Here is a 22,605-nt window from a genome sequence, read left to right as displayed (position 1 = left end):
GATAGATAGCAGTAAAAAGACAGGTCAGTTTATTTATTTATTTATTTATTTATTTGAAAATTTCTCACTACACTTACAGTTTCCCAAAACGTGTAGTGAGCCAAAGTTTTATTTCACAAACTTACAAATTTTGTACAACATTTTAAAAATATACTTCTTTTGTAATTAAATATGTCAATATCTGGCTGCTGAGCAATCAGAGAATTGAGCAGAGAAATAGCCTGATACGTGGGAGCAAACTGAGCAGTACAGGTACGAACCGGCGGTGCCGATAGTAGTCTACAAGCACGCAATCGCATGCAGCGTTGGGGTGCGTACAAAGAACAACGGCTAAGAGTTACAGGATTGTCTATTCCGCCGTTGAGCAACTGATAATAGTGCATCATCAAATTGCACTTTCGCCTTACCTCGAGCGTGTCTAGACCTACCATACCGGATACGAACAGTGATGGGTACAAATAAGGATAGTAGCCGTAAAGTTTACTATATAGAACACGTGCAAATTTCCTCTGAACTCTTTCTATCATTATCTTGTATTTTGTTTCATGAGGGTTCCAAATAATTGAATTGAATTCTAAAATGCTTCGTACAAATGAATAATATAATAATAATATTGCACCTTTATCTTGAAGTTGTGCCGACTGTCTTATCACAAAACCTAACGATTTATATGCACGACTACAAACGATGGTTATATGATTATTAAAAGTTAAAGCAGTGTCCAGCGTAAGGCCTAAATCGCGTATTTGTGACACACGTTCAAGCGGCGTACCAGATATATTGTAGACATAAGAATGGGGAACACGAGACCGCGTGAATGTGACCGATTTACACTTTGAAATATTAAATTCCAAGTTATTATGTCCAGCCCATGCCACAACGTTGTCAATATCTCGCTGTAGAGTTACACAGTCTTCCATGGTTCCGATAGCCATGAATAGCTTCACATCGTCAGCAAACATGAGACACTGAGCAGTGTTAACAACATCTGGCAAGTCATTGATCATAATTAGGAACTGCAATGGACCCAGGGTACTACCCTGGCTTACTCCGGAGTCATTTACACGGTAACATAGGATTCAGATCGATAACCATGTAATTGGACGTATTGCGAGCGATCGGAAAAATAACTAATAAATAATTTTAAAAGTTTAGGTGTAAATCCTATCTCTGAGAACTTTTTTAATAAAATATCATTGTGAACGCGATCAAATGCTTTTTTGAAGTCAAAATATGTCACGTCTACTTGTCTATTATGATCCATTTCAGTAACTGTATAATCAACAAAGTTTATCAGATTAGTAGTAGTCGACCTACCAGGTCTGAATCCATGCTGACAGTCTGTCAATTGAGGCTGGACTTGCACCGAAATAAGTCTGTTTAAAATGGATTCAAATAATTTTCCTAAAGCTGGAAGTACAGCAATTGGCCTATGATTTGAAATTTGGGATTTAGAACCATCCTTGGGTATAGGTATAACCCTGGACACTTTCCATAGCTGCGGATAGGTACTTGTTGTGATAGCCAAGTTCATTATATGTAGGAGCGCTTCCTCTAAAACTCTTATGCAATCTTTAATAATAAATGACGGTATACCGTCAGGCCCAATGCATGTCCCCACCCTCAATCGTTTTACTGCTCGCTGCAGGTCGGTTAGCGTTATATTCTCTATAGCGACGCGAGCAGAGAGTTGGGAACACCTTGCCTTGCTTTCAGCCAGATTGCCAGATAAGACAGGTTTATCGTCTAAAAAACTCGATTTAAAATGTTTTGCAAATGCATTTGCAGCATCTATCCCAGTCACCACTTCCCCATCATGATCGTATAGGTCTTGGCCCCTTCTATTAGAACGTTGATTTCGTATAAACTCCCAGAAACTTTTCGGATCATTCTTTATATTAACCTCAGTTCGCGTGATGAAATTTTGATAAGCTATCCTAATTAATTCTTTTGTACGCTGACGATAAAATTTAAACATTTCTCTATTGAATTCTTTACTATATTTTTTATACTTTTTTAAGTGATAATACTTATTTTTTATATTTTCTATAATTTCTTTCGTATACCATCTCGGATATTGATATTTATAATTACTGCAAAAATTTTTAATAGGGACATTAGATTCTAAACAACACGAGTGAAATATATCATAAAAATAATTCAATGCTACATCAACATCGTCACAAGTGAATATCTGATTCCACCTTGCCGAAGCTATCGATTCATATAGTGAATGTAAGTTCGATTTTTTAAAATTCCACTCAGTGACTGATTCATGCGACCGAAAGGTACAAGCGCGCGGACCCGCGTGCCGCGAACGCGGCATCGCGAGGTAGATGCCGAGTGGTGGATGATGTGCATCTGCCGGCACTAGCGGTTTCACATCCTCATACATTTGTACATATTCACTGCTCAGATTGCTTAACACTAAATCTAGAATGTTACCATATTTATTTTTTGTTACATTATATTGATTCAATTTACAAAAAGCAAGCAAATAACTATATTGTAGAATAACATTTTGGCTACAGGAATTTAAGTTAAAGTCGCCCAGTATGACGACATCCAAATTTGAATATTTTGCGATTACATTCTCTAAAACTAAAAACGTATTTAAGTATTTTTCATCATTCGAGTTAGGCGGTATATAAACAACACTGAATACAATTGTTTTAGATTTCAATGTGACAAGTGCCATCACTATTTCAATCTGCTCCGTGTACCCACTAATGTTTAATATTTGTTGGACTTTGTAATGCGAACGTACTGCTAATAGCACTCCACCCCAACCGGCATTATTTGGACGGTCTCGGCGTACTATGGTATAACCGTCGGGGAACACTTCCGCATCAAATATACTACTAATTAAAAATGTTTCCGTTAACGCATATATGTCAGCTGATTCACTGAGTATTGATAACTTACAAGTATGTAATTTAGAACGTAGTCCTCTAACATTTTGATAAACAATTTTGTGGTGTTTATACTTGGGCGGTATCATCGATTTTCTTGCGAAATCCACTACGCCAAGGTCTGATGTAGACATCCTCTATCCAATTTTCAGATGCTAGGTACTTATCTAGATGTTTTGTAGGCACAGATAACTTAAATGACGCATAATCTCCTCGCGACTTCAGCGCTTCGGCAGAACAGTTATCTCCCGGGCAAATGGTTCGGAGATATTCATTAACCTGTTCAACTGTAGTGCCGATTTTCACATAATATAAATGTAAATATGACTTCCGCTGTGCAGCCGACAAAGTAATATTATTGTCAGTAGGGATGGCCGTACCACGAGTAACGTTGACGAGCGAGCGTCGAGTACGCGGTCGTTTTATCTCGATCCATTCTCGCGCGCTGTCCGTTGCCTCAGCCCCAGTGTCACTCGTCAACGTAACTATAGCTTCGTGGTTATTATCGGGCGTCGATGGGGCACACGGAGTAGGAGGTCCACCTGTTGACGTCGTTGCCCGATCCGTATTGTTTCGCATTGTTGCCTTTTTTGTAGCACCTGCAATTGCTGATGACGCACGAATACGAGCTTCACGGATTGGTCGTAGCCCAGTCTCCGATGTCGAGCTACCCTCACCATCACTAATAATAGATTTCGACGAAACTTTTTCATCACCGATTAGATTTTTAATTAGCTTGTATTGGTCAATAATAACTTTCTCGAGTGATAAAACTTTACTCTGTAGTGAAAGCACTGTTTTAGTTAACTCGCGAATAGCAACTTCGGTACTTTTAGTAGACATTTCTATTTTTTTAGAAACAAATACGTAGAGCCGCACTAACTTGCACGAATCGACGATGCTAACTTAGCCTATCGTGATGAATTCACTTGGAATAAAACACGACAATTTCCAGGGGGAACCGCGAGAAGGTCGACCTGACAAGGTGTTGTCTATGACACCTATAATATCACTATATACTGATACGACGTCGCTGCCGCTCCACATACTAGTATCGATATAGTTAGAGTCAGTGCTCGACGTCAGCGTCTCACCACGACATCGTATTTGCTGCACACGAGCACACGAGCACACGAGCACACGAGCGGCACACCAACGCTCGCGGCCAGCATTTATAGTTTAGTCATAGAATAAATGTGGCCCAGTGTCGCAACTGTACATTAATTACCATGTGGGCTGTGTTGCGACTCATTAATGTAACCATACAATGTCCACCTACATACATATAATTGATTTGTTTTACGCCAGCTTTAATAAATTTCATGATTTAGAATAAAATCAACATGCTACTGATAATATATCAGTGACTGATGGTATACCTACATAAGGCAGGCATTTTGTAAATTTAGAATTCAAAAACGACAAAACGTTTTGAAACTCCTATACTAATTTAATATCTGGACGTACTGTATGACCACAACCCGGAAACTATACAAAAACGCCTCGATCTCGTCGCAACTACGGAAACAAATAACTTCTGCACATGAGACAATGTGTGCGTGTGTAGTTACGGTTAGTGCGGGAAAACAGAGTTCGGTGCTGAAGTGTATTTGAGAGGGGGTGAGGTCAGCGGGCGGCTGGGAGTGTCCATACTGTACTTTAGTACTATTGCTTATAACTTGGTATTACTATGGAATATATAAAATTTTATTACTGCATTCCAACAAATGTTTTTTTTTTTATGGAAATGTTCAATTTCACTTTTTAATAACATAGGAGGCAAACGAGCGTGCTGCTCATCTGATGGTAAGTGATTACCGTCGCCTAAAGGCACCCGCAACATTACAGAAATTGCAGGCGTGTCGTCGGCTTTTTTGAGGTGGCTGCTAGGGAAATTCATTAGCATAAGTACGCCTTTTGTGCCATATTTTACTGGTTAATAAAATTCTATAAATAAAATATAAGAAATATAACAAAGAAAGAAAGACGGCGACGGCGACTATCTCTCAAAGAAATTTTCTATCTTTAAATATATATATTTTTAAATTTTTTAATGTTATATTGAATTAAGTAATATTTTGTTATTTCAATAATTATAGGTAGTATTTATGTTAAATAGAAATATTTATTTTAGAAAATAACACCTCAGAATGGGCTTCAAAAAAAAAAAAAAAAAAAAAGATATAGAATGCAGGTGGCTTGGGACCGTTCCTCGTGGCAGTTTATGATGATGACGATCATGATGATGAAATTAAATATAAAGAAATGTATTGTGTCCCTTAGAGTGGACAATATACATATACGGGCCGTCAGCTTGTTCGTCATTGTAAGTTGCATAAAAAAACACACGAACCTCAGTTTCACATTAGTCCTTATTAACTTTTTACAGTTGCAATAAGTATGCAATAGACACGCGCATACAGCTGCTCGTATGCTCGTAGGCTGCTGTCTGCTGGCTGGGAGCTAGTATAGACACCTACTGGCAGCCCCACTTCTAACTGTATGCGTCTCATAACCTCGTTGCCGTATTCCCATGCGCACAATAACAATCTCATATCTATGTTTGTTCCAGGTTCTTAATTTATTCACACTTCTCACTACATTTATCAAAAAATGTATAAATAGAAGACAAGATATACTGTAATTACATGTGTATTTCGTGTTGGTACCAACTGTAATGAATTATTATCCAATGTTGATATATTCAGTGACTCGATTGTAACGTACAAAAAGTATACTGATGATAGTATGAACACTACAATGTGACCGTATGTATTTACATCTTAATACTTTTTACTGCTGTATATCGAACCTTAGTTATTGTATGCTCTGTGCGCAATAGTTATTAGTAGAAACTTTATTGATTACTGACTACTTGTATTTTATGATCATTGTGCTGTTTGTTTTTCAAATAAAATAAAGATTGTGTTCCACAAAAAATAAAACAGACTTCAATTGGGACAAAACCAGTTATTTTTATTTTATTTTATTTACTAGGCGCACATAACAGAAGTTTAATTTCAACACTAGTCTAAGTCTCAAAACTATTTTATTGCAGATAAAACAAGAATTTTATAAATTGGTTTAAAACTGACGGAGTTATGAGGTAACAAACAAAAAAAAGACATCATCAAAGATCTGAGAACCTTCTTCTTTCTTAAGTAGGTTGCAAATAGGTCACAAAGTTACGGCAAGAGTTAAATCCCTAAAAACGGCGAGTGATAATGAAGAGGCGTGCCGTGTACGCGCACGTTTACTGCGTTGTTGTTATTCCGTAACGCTTGCACGGATGTTTCCTTACGGTGATGATGGTAAAGGCACCCCGCCTGCCCAGGGCGCGCATTACGACATGCTGACGTTTATCTATTTATTTATCCTTTATTACAAAAAAATGTCTGGTACAAAAGGCGGACTTAGTACTATATAGCATTGTCTCGTGGTCAACCTTTGGGATGTTGTCGCCGTTTATCAAATACTAGCTTTTATTGGCGACATGGTTCGCGTGACACGGGTGTGTTCATTGCCTCAGATGAAAAGTAGCTTATAGCCTTCTCCCATATGGTACGTTTATACCAAATTTCATAGTGATTCGTAATGCCGTTAAGGCGTTATAAAGTAGCCATTAAACAAAACTAACTAACTTTCATATTTATATTAGAAAGGATTGTGAATGTAGAGAGCGAAGTATGCATGTATATGGTATTCGGGAGGAGGGCGCAATAAAGAGTATTTTTTATACAACTTAGAATGGCAAACAAGCAGACGGCCCACGTGATGGAAAGTGGTAACCGTCGCCTATAGACATGTGCAGTATCATGGACATAACAGAGTATATTGTTTCGCCCATGATACTCCTCCATTCCTGAGGACTCAGGTGTTATTCCTCTGTACCCTGTAAATTGACTGCCATATCCCACCCTTTAAACTGTAACATAGCTATACAAACACAACTACTTTACGGTTGAAACACGAATGGGACAGAGGTACCCAAGTAAACAACTTTTGTACAAAGTCTCCCTCTAGAGTATATGCACCTATACGCATCATCTGACTATGGAGAAGAGAGTCCGCTCCGCGTCGCCGCAGGTACGAGCAGCGGCAGAGAAACGGCACAGTTCAACAGACAAAGTAACAGCGGGCATCCACGAGAGCGGGAAGCGATTACGTTCACGGACTATTTCATCACACTCGCGACGAGAACAAACCATACCCGTGAACACCACTATCCCTATTTTTATGGTATTTTACCATTAACGGATCTGAACAATGCGAGAGGAGAATATGGGGCGACGGCTCAGTATAATACCACAAGGTCAAGGTCACGACGATGCCTGTCAACAGGTCTGAAGGTTACAATTCCATTGTAGTAGACAGATGTGTTACTTGGTTAGGCTTGTTAACGATCCTATGAGTTGACTGACTGTAAGTGTAAGTGTGTCTTGTATGTACTAACTTGTAACGTTGATTCATTTATAAAAACGTGGATACTTATATGGAAAATAATAGAGAATATTAGATTAAACAAAGTAGTGAGTGAGCGTAGCGTACACTGGTTTGCAACAATCATGACATGCCTGTTTCTAATGAACTAAACAAGACTATCTGTGATGAGAATAATAATTCAAACTTCAGTGTTCCTGTCAGGGAGGTAAGGGATTGTTAGCAATAGATACTGAGAATCTCATTGCTAGCAATATATCCAACCAGGTCGACCTCCTCGCGGTTCCCCCTGGAAACTATCATGGTTAATTCCTGATGAATTCATCATGATGGGCTAACTGGCCTGTTTTCATTCTCATCTATCACCCTTCACTGGTGCTCCGCCAGCGTATCTCGTTAGCGCAGGCGGGGCTACCATACATTTTCACCCATAAAAAAAAATGTTCCTATCACTTTTTAATATCATACTAAACAATTACTTGCATAACAAATGTGCATGATGTTATTCGATCATGCATGAACTTTAACGACCATGTAATTTTAGTCATAGTACATTTAAATAAATATACATAGCGTTAACAGAGATTTAAAAGAGTAACTGTTGAGTTTCTCGCGGGCTTTTCTCAACTTTCCGAATCCTGTAGTAGATGTAAAAAATGACGATTTAAAAGTGCTTGTAAACAGGTCTATTTGAATAGAGATGATTTGAATTTGAATTCTGTTAGGAAGTTGGCGCGAGGGACCTCGATACGGGAGTTGCAGTGGCGATGGAAGGATGACCACGACTCGCCAGGCAGACACGGCGAGACGGACGGACGGACGGACGGGCGGACGGGCGGACGGGTGCGGTGACGCAACAGCTACGTACACATTATATATGCAAATGTGCATGATGTATGAACTCGATAAGTGCGCTATTTGCACATCGGTCTCCACTCCACATGTGTATCGCGATGCAATCGGCACGACCTTCGCAGCCAACTGTAACCACATACTCTACGGTATGAATTTATTTATTTAAATTCAGTGCATGTTGATATGACGCGTACAATATGAACACGCTCAAGTGTAATACACATGAGAGATAGCACAAATCCTCCAGTATTGGAGATCTACTAAAAAAAACTCAGATAGGAGATATATGTATATTTTTTTGCGCCTTGCGAATGGTCCACATTACTAAAAGTAGTAATTGTCGTCAATAGACATGAATGCTTCATAGAATATCTGCACTGTGGCGTCCGTGGTACCACTCCTCCGAATATAGATGGAGACATACATAATTCCATGTCGCACTATCAAATAAAACTACAACCACTTCTATAATATATCACAGCTTTTGTAACAGTGAGAATTCAAATTGAATTGGCGTAAAATATAATACAAGTGAGGAGACGGCGCGGCCGAGCTGCAGTTCGCGTTTATGTCTTTAGCAGGCGGCGCGCGGCCGCCACTCGCCGCGGTACGCGACCACCTACATCAACGTATTTGTACTCGCCCACCATCAAAATCGGCGAGCAAACGCAATGATGAAGTCATTAACAGGAAACTGTCATTGCACTCCGCTCGGATCGGTCGGCCTCGGATGTTTACTGCGGAGAAAGCACGTAGCGAGCACGGGCACCGGGCGAAATTGGTGCACTTATGGCTAGCTGACTCGGCTCGTACGGACTGGTTCCTATGAAGTGACAGGTGCTGATTGGACAAGTGGATAAACACGCACTTCCTAAATACATGGTAGATCTCTCTCTATGGTAATTACAATCCCGCAATGTAGGTTACATTAATATTATATCTTTCTGATTATTTCCTCACGAATTCCTCCACATCTTTAGACTTATATTGATGTGATCGAAGAACTATTTTCTGTTTGAATTCAGTTAGCTACAGTGAATATCGTATAAAACGGTGAAGTAGCTGGTGCGAGGTGGAGTGGACGGAGCGCGAATGGCGGATGCCGGGCTCGAACTACTATAGTGCAATAACCGTGCACTAATGTTGTGAGCTGTCGCAAAGGTCGCCCTCTATGTGGGTAGGATGGTGGCGCAGTGTAGGTACTCGCATACGAACTGGAGGCATCGCAGTCGTAAAAAAAATCATAAACAGTAAAATGAGAGTGCGGCGGCGCGACGGCGCGACGGCGCGACGGCGGCGACAACGGTCACCGCACCACCGTTACGTTGCAATAAAAGTGGCCGGAGCGCAGCTCGCGACTTGCGACACTGTCACATGTTGCACACTACAATAGTAACAGGAGGCACGAAATGTAATATGCAACAAGACCAAACGAATGACTGGTTCAACACCACTGTACAGGATTACCGTTAAGAGCTTAGCTTTCATGCACTATCAACTAATATGGCGCGGCGACTGATGGTGACACGTGATGACGACGGTACTAATAAGCAGTACGACTGTGAACATGCACTGTGGGGGCATCGCGTGACTGCATGGTGTGTACGTCGCCGTCGCCGTCGCCGTCGCTGTCGCCGGTGGGGGCGGGGGCCGGGACGGGGGCAGCGCGCCTCTACAACGTTCAACTTTATGACGACGGACGTTTTAGACAATTAGTTGTCCTATTGTATTGTTAAGGAAAACTAAATACTATGCTCAAACTTTTGTTCACAAGAGCATAGACAATTATATTTGTTTTTGCTCATTAAAAAAGAACGAGGTACTCAGTTCGCGCGTATTTTGTGTGTATGTAACGCAATATCCTCGCTATTTTACTTCAGATTGCAGCTGAAAATCAGTGCTTTGCTTTTAAGCAAAAGTATCACTGAGCTGTAGCCTTTTTGGGTCACTGCGACACACTTGGTGAAAACATATCTCCAATATTCATTTTTTGTTCTATATGTTGTTTTATATTTGAAAAAATGTAAATAATCAAATTGTATCATTTTATTCATTAATTTACGTGTGTTAAATGGCTCAAATAAAGTGTTTATCTATCTATCTATCTATTTTTAAAAAGATTTTGATTTTATTTTTAATATCTACGTATACGTGTTGGTTCTATTGGTTCTAGATTCATTTTGTCATTTTTATTTTCATATAAAAGCATTAAGTAATATATATATAAAGTATTGTTGTATGAGTAGCGCCCTATACAATACGTCCAACCACATGACATGTGGTAAGACAGCACGAGTCGCGTGGCGGCGCGGCGCGGCGGCGGCCCGCTCGTATCGGGCCCGCGAGATGACGCCACGCTCGTGCATTGTGTTAAACTGTGTGCTCCCATGCAGCCGCTCCCACACCCGCTGTCTAGCGTCTACACTGTACCGGGAACTAGGTATTGGCGGCGCGCTGCTAAACCGTCTAATGGATCTACAGACGGCAATACTATTACTTCTCACAACTTTTCTATGGGCGTTTTTGTCGTATTACCAAGTGGTTAGTACAGAGACATATTATGTAGTAAACTATATCGTATCGTATCCGCCGTTGTCTGTCCACTAGCAAACGTAAGCCTCCCCTTGGGAGATCTTGTCAGTAGTTGCCACGCTTGGTATTGGTCATCACAGTTAGTAACTTACAACTTAGTAACTAACAGTAGTTAGTAGTAACGGAAATCTGTAGTAGGTGCCATGGACTCCTTTCAGAGTTTAAGAGATAGATCCCTAAATATTTTTAGATTTAATATTTTTGAGGTGCGACTGAAAGGCGACCGATGGCCGCGGCGACGACCACGGAAGACGGTACCGTTGCGTGCGCGCACCGAGCGCTGACCGAACCGGCGCACGGCGGCGGCGGCGGCGGCGGCCCGACCATCGCTGTCATCATCTAGTGTCGGCCCCTGAATATCGATTAGCGTGATCTATTGAGGAGCGATACTACTATCAGCGGGTTGGTTCGCTCGTTGCCATCAAAAAAGGCATCGCACTTCATATGTATGCCATCGCCGTGCACTTGGCAACGCTATTGTTTTATACACTTCCAATGACAAAAAGTGTTTCTATTCATACCAGTGGCCGGTTACGAGTAGGTATTATTAACTTGTTTCTTTCTCGGATGTCACCTATATTTGGTCAACATAATTTTACATAATCCGTCCGTATATAGTGTATAAACGGATTAATAACTCGAACAATAAAGTTCGGTTTGAGTAATGTTACGTTTATTTGAGTAGTCGATCGGCTCACTTGCATTAGGTGCACGCGAGGTATCGGACAAGCTTGAACAGACCGACATAAACAAGCCCAGTGACCATTACGCTACACGCTTACAACTGTATCTGTAACTAACGACTGAATAATAGAGTAAACGGTAACCGAGCACGAGACGCGGCCGCAACACGCCGACAAAAACTACCATAGGTATTGTTGCTGTAGGGATTAAGTATACCGAGAAAAGTAATAATTCGTGCTTATTTTAGTGAATTAATACAATGACAAACATCTGTATTTAAAATAAAATATTGCTTTGTAAAAATGGTGACTACAGCTCGTCACAAATTAATGCAGTAAATTCTCTTTTTTTTATACAACTTAGAATGGCAAACAAGCTGACGGCCCACCTGATGGAAAGTGGTAACCGTCGCCTATAGACATGAGCAGCACCATGGACATAACAGAGTATACTGTTTCGCCCATGATACCCTCCATGCGTTGCCATTCCTGAGGACTCAGGTGTTATTCCTCTGTACTCAGTAAATTTACGCCATATCCTACTCTTCAAACCGAAACACAGCCATGCAAACACAACTGCTTTACGGTTGAAACAAGAATGGGACAGAGGTACCCAAGCAAACAACTTTTATACAAAGTCTCCCTCTCGATTGCAAAAATGAAATATATTAAAATCGTTTTATAATTCGCTTAACACGCACCCAAAAAAAAAAAAAAAAATACAGGGGATAGTAAATGTCTTTTTTTATACTATGCCGTACACTTTACAGGTGTTATTTTTAGTAATAACAAGTGGCGCTCTTCCACCGTGCGTTTTTCAAGGCACTTTCTTCCACACACAACCACACTTCGGAATCAATTTCCAGAAGTAGTATTTCCGAACCGATACGACATCATAACCTTCAAGAAAAGAGCACATTCCTTTTTAAAAGGCCGGCAGCACACCTGCAATGCCTTTGGTGTAGCGGCTCATGGGCGGCGGTAGTCACTTACTATCAGGTAAGCCGTATGCTTGTTTGCCCCCTGTGTTTAAAAAAAAAAAGGTACTAAAGTGGTTATCACATTGTTCAAAATGTCTATAATACGTTATCAATTTTTGTATCATGACGCATGTTACAGAATTGTTTTCATACATGAAATCGGTACGAGTCGACACGGGTCGTACGGGTTCTACTCTCAGGACTGAAATTGAAATGTCAAACTCTATGTACATACTGGTACTAGTACTCTGGCGCTGGCACAATACAATTTGTTATGAATCAACGTCGAACGGAAGCAGCGTTACCAGTATGAGTTAACTCATACTGGTGTCGACGTGACGCAGACTTTTATTTAATGGATGAAAATGGCATGGTAACGCCGCCTGCGCTTTTGGTATAAACTGGCGGGGCACCTGTGAGAGGTGAGGATGAAAAAGTTGGTCAGTTAGCCCATCGTGACGAAATCAAATCACGATAGTTTCCAGGAGGAACCGCGCCGAGGTCGACCTGATAGGGTATATTGATAGCAATAGTGACCAACCTCTCCATTATTAACAATGCCTCCACCCCCCCCCCCCCTGAGGGAGACTTTAGATCGGCGTTTGTAAAATTAAAATGATAAGTGACGTCAGACATTAGACTATTCGTATCAGTGAATTAGCCGTCTGCGTGTGCGCAGGTGCAAGTACGCGCGCGGTGCAGTCCGCCGCGTTACGTAAGCGTGCACGCGCACCGCACGCGACGCTCGCGAGTGAGTACTCGCGGACATACAGCGGCTACATTACGCAAGCAGCGCTTATTTTTAAATTTGCAGAAGCCAAGTTCTTACTACTGCGGTATATGATACTGTCGGTATCAATTTCATTGTAAAAGAATTGAAGCGTTGCGTTGTTAAATATTAATAAATAATTAACCATAATAAGTATAGATTTATTGTAACTAAAATATAATGTGTTTATTTTACTGGATGATAATGAAATGGAAATCCAGCCTGCGCTATCGGTATACACTGGCGAGGCACCAGGGAAGGACAATTGGTAAGGATGAAAAAGCAGGTCAGTTAGCCCATCGTGACGAATTTAACGATAAATAGTCACGATAGTTTCCAGGGGGAACCGCGTGAAGGTCGACTTGATAGGGTATATTGTAGCAATGGTGACAAACCTCCCCATTACTAACAATCCGTTCCCCCTAAATATAATGTGTTATGTAGTGGTGACCCAATGTATTGTATGCGAACGGCGCAGTAAGTAGAACAGTGTCGTTGTCTATTTACCAAATTACAACATACGATATGTACTGGTGTAGGTACATACACGTTTTATTAAATAAGTACATGGGCATGTGGTGCGCAGCTGTGACAACTAAAACACGGTGTATTTGTTATTTACCATTACATTGTACTGTAGCCTTCAAACAGCAGTGCTAATGTAAAAGCGTGCAAACGTGTTCTGGATTCGATTCTGGTCGCAACGACAAGGTTGTTCACAGTTTTTCTATACCATCTCATGCACGAGCATGTCCAGGTGTGTTTGAATATTTCTTGTGTCATGTAGACAGAGAGCCATAATATTAACTTGACGGCTATAGAACTATACGGCTAGGAAATTACTGGGATTCGAGGTGTCCATCTGTACATGTAAGAGGAGTGGTCCAGGCGTGGGGAACTATGGAGTGGGCACGTGTGGGCAGGGCAGCAGTAGGGCAGGTAGATATATAGTTACGTGCGGGCGCTTCCAGACGACGCCGGCGGCGCGGCGCCGGTCGCCGAGCGCGCGCCACGTGGCCGGGAACTCCGGGTCCTCCCACAGCGGCTGCGCCCTGGATCCTTTACTGCTGCCGCCGCCGCCGCCGCCGCCGCCGCCGCCGCCGCCCTTGCCGGAGCCCTCCGACCCGCTCCAGTGTCTGTCGCCAATGTAACGATCAATTAACATACCGCTGCCGACCGTGGCCATTTCCAACGATAGAAAGATACACACTATCGGCATGCTGTTCAGGTGGCTCACTACGCACGAGGTTTTATTTCTTCCCCAATCTTGCACTGATTTAGTGCTTTGTTTGTGTAATCGCTTCATACAATATTCAGGGGATAAAACACACACACACACACACACACTCACACCACACGGAAAACTAAATTATTTAAGTTTACGTAGGCACTGTACTTATACAAGAATTAGTTGATTACAACATAGCACATCACAATTCCTATTTAGCACATATATTGACTTTTAACAATAAAAAAGTACATTTAAGCAAAAAACATTGTTGTGCCGTTACGATGTGACAAACATACATACGCATTGTGTAACCTGGTCCCAATACGTAGAGCAGTAGCTATATGATCGTGTATGGTCAGTGTACCTGGAGAGCGTGGAGTGCTGGTCGTCCCGGTGCCTTGCGAGCGCCGCGCCGCCCGTGCCATCTACACCAAGCAAAAGTAATGCTTCACTGAAAGTCATTGTTTTGGTTTTAATTAAAATATTCTAGTATCCCTCGTCGGGTTGTCATAGATTTCATAATGGTTAATTCCTGGGGAATACATCACGATGCGCCAACTGACTTTATTTTATACCACTGAGGGGGCAAACAAGCGTATGCTTGTTTGCCCCTGATGATAACCGGTTTCCGTAGCCTATATACACCTGCAATATTAGATGCATTACGTGCGCGTTGCCGACTCTGAAGAAACCTCTTTACCCCTTTTTTTTTAACAATCCAACGCTTTATCTCTTGGAAAATCCTCTATAAGGAGCTCATTCCATAACTTGAGCGTTCGTGGGAGAAAACAACTCTGAAACCGCGCTGTATGCGACCATCTCAGCTGTAAGGTACAGCTTGCTATTATCCTCAATTCTAACCTATTATATCCCACAGATCCCTCACTGGTGTCCCGGAAGTTCATGTCGATAATGGAGGCGAGGTTACCATTCTCCTTTCTAAGCAAAAAAAAAAGAAAACTATCTCACTATTTACAACTATTTGTAGTGCTGTTTGCCCCGTACGGCTAAATGGATTCAAATTCGCCGCACACACCATCCATATTCATTCGCAGCCGTAGCCCTAGATACGTTTAATTATAATTCACACGGGCAAAGCCGTCCAGTACGGCTATCATCATCCGCATCATCATCAGGAGTACGGCCAGTTCTGATAATAATATAAATGTGACAATTTGTAAATCTGTTCGTTACTCATACACTCGGCAGTTAAAGTAAATTGGAGGGTAAAATAATTTCAGGCGAAACTTACATCATCATCATCATCATCATCATATCAGCCTTTAATTGTCCACTGCTGAAGATAAGCCTCTTCCTTGAAGAGTTTTGCCAGTAGTTGCCATGCTTAGCATGTGGATTGGCAATTTTAGTTAGACTTTAGAGATGTTTTAAAAAATTAATACAAAACAAAGCCTACTCATTAGACGATATTTAATACTGGGTATTTTTTTTTCTGTCGCCTTTGGAATTATGAAACGGTTGATTCAATGCGTTAAACATGTACGAGGTCACGAGTGTAACTCGACGAATAGTAGATATTGTTTACTGTATCTATGAGTAAGTACTATCAGGTACAAAAAAGTACATGTTTCACTACTTGAATGAGTTCGTCGCGTAATTAAGTATCTAGTAAGTACGTATCCATTATCCGATTCACTGCAGTTGTCAGAAGCGTGAGGGTCGAGTGCGTGTACTCCAGTATACTCTACAGTCTACAGGATGGTTGTACTTGTATTAGTAACACGAGAAATTGGGCAAACAACATCCAGGGCCAACAGCCAGTACACGCAGACTAGAGCAAATAATTAGAAGGTCGCGTTGAAAATTGGCCGGACAGAGAATTGAATCTTGGCCCTTATTTACGCAAAGCACGCGGTGGCGGGTGTGAGTGATGGACGTGTAGTTATGTATGAGGTAACAAGTAATGAACACGGCGCGCTGACGACACCGGCGACCCACATCGGACAGCAAAGTCAACAAAACGCGGATGGCCTACCTAGCAGACAATTAGTAGTGCGAGCAGAACATTCTGGACGTGATTAATTGGCTTGCCAGAAATTGAAAAAATCTGGCCAAGAGCATGTTACATGACCATAACCAAAAGTACAACGTGACTCTATTTCTTTTCAAGGATGCCGTAAGAGGCGATTTAGGGAGCTAAATACAACAATACACAGGTGCCAAGGGGACAGTTAGTAACCGGATTAGATGAATAATATATCTTGTTAGTGGCCTATGTCAGCGGTCACCCCTGGAAACCCTCATGGTTAATTTCTAGCGTATTTGTCACGACGGGTCAATCATCATTCACTTGTTCCTCACCATAATGTCAGCATTTTACTTTTATGCCATGAATGTGTAGATTACTGCAGTGGCAGAATGTAAAATCTGCAATTGTTAATTGTTTGAATGAACAGTGTAAACACAAAATACCTACTCTAAGAAACATCAAAATTAGAATTCGTGATTTCGCGAGAAAGTTCTAATGGTCGTAATTCTTGCGAGTTTCTTTTGTCGGCGCTCCGGATTTTAATCGTGTTCGAAACCCGGCCGCTACTCGGGCCGCGTTTACATTATCCAATCAGCTGTGCATTAAATAACTCACTATGTTAACATCTTAATACAAAAATCATATCGATCCTTTTAATAAAAAATCTGGTACCTACATGATGGTAACTTAAAAAAATTAAAGTGACTCAAAGTATTATTATTATTAATTCCTACGTTATAAATGCCTCGTTGTAATTTTAAATACGCAAATAAACTTTAGCAAATTTAGTCATAAGTAGGAGAGGACAGGTAGCCATCTATTCCATATTGGATAATGTAATTCATGTCATAGTACTAGGTATAGTTACAACAGTTCCTACCATCGGCTGGCGCCTCCACTCGCTTCACGGAACATTATGCGAGCAAACACGGCGTTCTTTACCTAGTTTACACGCAAAAAATAAACATCGTGCGTGATTAGAATTGGTGCAGTAGTTAATGAAAAGTGGCGTCGTCACGACGAAAGTAACGATCACGTTTTTTTTTATTTCGTACTATAATTAATTGTTATCAGCGATTGTTTTTCGAGGCGACCGAGTAAAAGGCGTCTCTCCTGCCAATGTCGAGTTGGAGCAGAAACACGCGGCCAGAGGGCGCCGGCGCCGCCTCCAGATCAGACGTAGCTGGTTCGCTGGCGTGAGTACGAGTAGGTACCTACAGCGTAGTGCAACATTAATTAACCACTCGACAAACGATCAGTAATTACAAAGTGGAACAAATTACATCTCCACAGTACCAGTTATTCAATTTAATCGTCTGTTCAGATTACTGTTACCGTAAACACATTGTATGCGAGTTTATGCGGGTGTACCTTCTCAAAATAAATATTTATCCAGTTTATGCATTATTACCGATATAAAGATCAGTGAAGAGCCGAGGAGAAGTTGGGCCATGCTTATTACGGAGTTCTGTAACTGTTCATTATTTATAATAATATCACAGGTGGAATTCAACGTAACGGGCCCGCTCGTCACGGGCACAGTGACATGACGCAGCCGAGAATATTTTGAATGCAACTTACAATCGTATCCATCTATCTCTCCAACTACTCCACACATACTAAACTCGAGAGCTATGAATGAATGCGGGTCACCTAAAGAAACCTATAAATCTTGGAAACTAAGAACGCTAGCTTAATAAAATGAACGGTGTTTAATAGACAATATAATACCCTTAAATTAAAATAATAAAAAAAAAATTTACAAGTCACTACATTTAATTTATTAAAAAATACATAAAGAAAAAACTGCTGATCTCGCCTTTAAACAAAAATAGGAAACATGACATTGTTGCACAACAATATGATTTTCTTGAATTTTTATACTTTGTATTGCCTCGTTGTGCTTCCATTACAGCGTTTATGCGGTTTGGCATACTGTACACCAAGTTTCTTATATGATTTTGGCAAATATTCTCCCATTCCTCTGTGAGAGCAGTTTTGAGCTCACGAAACGTGATTGGAGAAGGGTTTCGTTGTTTTACGCATCTTCCTAGATCGGGTTGAAATCCGGGCTGCGTGCTGGCCATTCCATACGAGTAATGTTCATCTCTTGTAGGTAGTTATTCACAATGAAACCATTTATATACCCACTTAAATGACAGATTAGAAACAAAAGGAAAATCAAATGCAGTAACTTCGTAGTTCCATCTTCGAAAGTCTCCCTCTTTCAAATTTGGTTTTTTTTTATGACATAACCTTGCAGTAACTAAGATGTTTTAATACTCGTACCTTAATTTAAGGAGTATTTAATTGTCCACTAAACACAATTTATTTCATTAAGCTAGCATTCTTATTTACCGAGATATATATGTTTTTTAAGTGACCCAGATTCAATGCTCTCGAGTGCAGTAAGATGAATATTAATAATAGATAAAGCGTCAGAATTTAATTAATATAAAACTTCAAAAACTATGAAGAAAAGTCTAAGAAATGTTTTTTTTCTCCTAAGTTTTTTAATAGTATTTTGAGACTAATTAATAACTAATCTACTTTTCAGTACATATTTGGAAACAAACTCAACCTAGGTCAGTAGAATGATATAAATAGAACGGTGCTACTCGTATAGCTGCGTTTAAGTAAAGCTCCTTATTATTTAGGCTTTTAAAGAATCGTTCATTATTAACAACAATATGTTGATAATGATCACAATAGCTTAACGTTTAACATTTACACGACTGATAAACGACTGGCGATCTCATTTGGGCAAAAACAAATAAATAGTTATTTTATTGTTAAAAGTTTAAAAAAGTTCTTATATCTATATTTTTATGTAGGTATATAAGATAATTTTAAGTTGTTTTCAAATGAATAGCTCAAGAATAATTGTAACGTAGCACGATTAATCAAACATAATTGTTTAGGTTCAAAATTGAAGTTTTGATTATTTAATATTTTATATGTCACATGTGCTAGGTAGGTAGTATTACTTTAATTACAACAAAGCTATGATAAGCAAGCGGCGGGGGTCGTGGTCCGGGGCGGGGGCGGGGGCTGGCGGCGGGCGTGGAGCGCGCGCTATATTTTGTGAACGGTACTTGGGACGCGAGGGAATGCGCGCCGCTCGCACGGGTACGGACTGCGGGCAGGTGCTGGCGAGTACCGAGTACCGAGTACCGAGTACCGAGTACCTACTGAGCAGCCAACACTGGCTTCAATCGGCATACAATCATTTGCATATCACAGGGCATCACGTCCTCGCAATCAGAAACCTATGTGCCGTCACGATTACATATATTTTGAGAGTAAGCTTTGGCAACAGGGACAGCCTTAGTGTTTCTGGTGCCCCGAGGCAAGTTTCACACCACCTCATCTGAGAACGAAATAAGGTCGACGAAAGTGTTGACGGCACCCAGCAGATCTCCTCTGACCGACGATGAAAAAAAACATTATCAAAGATCCGCGCTGTTCACTCCAAATAGGAATTTAATGCGATCCTTTACTAATCCTAGCTTAAACGTCTCTTTTTCTTTTCGGTGCCCCTTTTAGATCTCTTTTTTTATTTAGCCGTTAACTGACCATAGCTGGACATAGGCATAAGCCCCCTATGGGGGGTAGCTCGTAGTTGTTACACTTGGCAGGCGGCTTGTTAACAATGGAGTTTGACATTGCAAGCAATACGCCCTAACAGGTCGATCTCCACGTGGTTCCCCCTGGAAACCATCGTTAACAATTCTTGTTGAATTCGTCACGATGGGCTAACTGACCTGCTTCATCCTCACCTATCATCCCTCACTAGTGCCCCGCCAGTGTATACCAATAGCGCGGGTGGGGTAACCATTCCATTATCACCTATTAGAAAAACTGCATGCTGTTGTCTGTAATCCAACAGCGAGCCACTAGTACTAGGCTGTCACACTATTTGCCCAGTGCCATTGGAGCACTAATGTTCAATAGACACCTTTACATTCTGATATAGGTAGACTTTCGTTTTCACTGCAGTATGGACGGTATCGCCACTGGAGACACTAGCCACGGGGTTACGAGGCGCCACGCGGCGGCGGTCGAGTGGAAATCGTGAGATATCGGTCCGAGTGATCAGTACCTACATTGTAGTGTACCACAATTAGATTCATATCACCGCGCAGCGGAGCCGCGGCCGCGACCGGGGCCGCGCTCCCTACGCTACGAATTTTGGAAACTTTCACTGCTCATTGAAGGTAGTGTGCTTTGAAGCAGGACATAATGGAAAACAACAAGTCTGTAAAAATATAAAAACTAGTACGAATATTTTATTTACCACGCTGGCCGCCATCGTCGCTTGAATCATCTGATTGTCACCATTGGGAAATAGTGTTATATTCAATTTCAATAAAAATATTAAGCATGAATTTTCTATTTACAAAAAAAAAAGATTATCACCTAGCTTGCTCTATTGGTATACTTTCAGACGGTATTATATTATATAGGCATATTTAAGGAGCCGGGCAGATCGTGCCTACCTTACGTAGCTTTCATCTATTCGCAGATACATCTGAGATTAAATACGCTGCTAAATATTTTTAAGCGGTCGGGCCCCGCTTGTAGAATAATCAATCTTAAAGACGCCAAACAAAGGCAGGTGAGGATAAAATCAGATCAGTTGGCTAATTCTGATGAATTGATTAAGAATTAATCACTAGGTAAGCAATAGGTAAAGCGGCTATCCCCATTTATCCCATTACTGCAATCTTTTTGCCCGTAATGCTGTTTTGTTTTAAATGCGGTGAAAATATAACGGTAACCTCGCCGGTACTATCGGCAATCGTTGTACGCTGGTGGGACACCAGTGAGCGATGATAGGCGGGGATGTCAAGTCAGCTGGCCAGTCGTAATGAATTCACCAGGAATTTACTGCGATGGTTCCCAAAGCATACGTGTGGATATAGGGCTGACAATGCGCATTGATGGCTATACTTGAGCAAGATTGTGTGGTATGACAGTTTCGAGACGGCAAGTGGTAGATTAATCAGTAAAAGTCACTGGCCCTGTACAGCGTTCAAACTACGCTCATTTCGAATTATTTTTATTTACCATTTTGCAAATTTATGTATGTATGTGTATGAATGAGAGTGGTGGTACTGACTGGCGTGTCCGTTGGTGTGCGCGGGCGCATGTCCGTTGGGCAGGCGTTGCGGCGACTGCGCGCCGCGCGTTCGCACGAACTTCTTCATGCGCGCTCGCTGCCTACGCTCACCATGCCGCCCGCTGCGTCGCTGCCCTGCAGCGATTCACGCTAGCACGCCTCCCTACGACAACGTAACAATATTAATTTTTTTCCACAATCTTATGTTATGGCAACATACTCGTACATAGCATGGTACATAAAATAAGTTGATATAATCATCAGTGTTCGATTGAGAAAAAAAGAAAAAAACTAGAAACCTGTACCTCAGCGCCGAGTACTCAGCGCTTCGTACGTGCGACTCTACCGTGTCATCATTGAGTTTAGTTTTTAACATAAAAACATGTTCATACTTCATCATATATTATAATCTAGCTACTTTTTTGGAGTTTCACGAGTCGGATATAGACAAAAAAAGTCTCGCATGTACATAATATGTACGTACTGGCGTGCTGTTCATAATTTAAGTATTTGAGTACTCGTGTGTACGAGGACACCACACACGACAACATTGTAGCCTGGCGCGGACACAGGCGCTGGGCTGGCAATCACTGCGTTATTACTTGTACATACAGAATTTCATTTAAAGGCCATACACTGTCGTACTTCTGTACCCGCGCTGGGAACACAAAAACTGCACCTGTCGCCCATTATGAGAAAACGCATGCATCATTTTTCCCTTATAGACGTTTTTCCCTATTTTCTCTCTAGACAATGAAACTAGTCTGAAACTTTTTTCACTGTACCATTTGTATCCATCGCTGGCATGCTCGCATGTCTTCCTTTTTGTCAAATACTGATCACATTATTTTTTTTTAATATTGCGAGATATCGTCAAATCTTATGGCTGCAGTAAAACATCCACTGAACACATTTGATGAATATAAAAAGAAATTAAAGATGTAGGGGCATAACATACTATCTTGTTATATTTATGAAAATATAATCAAAATCGGAACAGTTGTGAAAGGGGGAACAGTTCCCCTGTTTCC

At 41.1% G+C, this 22,605-nt stretch overlaps 1 protein-coding gene across 5 annotated transcripts in view; it reads right to left on the bottom strand.

Moving 5' to 3' along the window:
* LOC116412909 (calpain-3-like) overlaps positions 1–22,605 on the bottom strand; it is a 37,612-nt gene that overhangs the window by 12,605 nt on the left and 2,402 nt on the right. For all 5 annotated transcript variants that reach the window (XM_052895169.1, XM_052895168.1, XM_052895164.1 and 2 more), the window contains exons 2-4: positions 21,575–21,737; positions 14,827–14,887; positions 14,187–14,367 (exon numbers count right to left, since the gene is read on the bottom strand). In XM_052895169.1, coding sequence (XP_052751129.1) covers positions 14,187–14,367; positions 14,827–14,887; positions 21,575–21,662 — 330 coding nt within the window. In that variant the 5' untranslated portion in view covers positions 21,663–21,737. The remainder of the gene's footprint in view (positions 1–14,186; positions 14,368–14,826; positions 14,888–21,574; positions 21,738–22,605) is intronic.

This window comes from Galleria mellonella, unplaced genomic scaffold (genome assembly GCF_026898425.1).
Source record: "Galleria mellonella isolate WM207_F2 unplaced genomic scaffold, CSIRO_AGI_GalMel_v1 utg266, whole genome shotgun sequence".
Taxonomy (NCBI): domain Eukaryota; kingdom Metazoa; phylum Arthropoda; class Insecta; order Lepidoptera; family Pyralidae; genus Galleria; species Galleria mellonella.
This window is presented reverse-complemented; position numbering and strand designations above follow the sequence as displayed.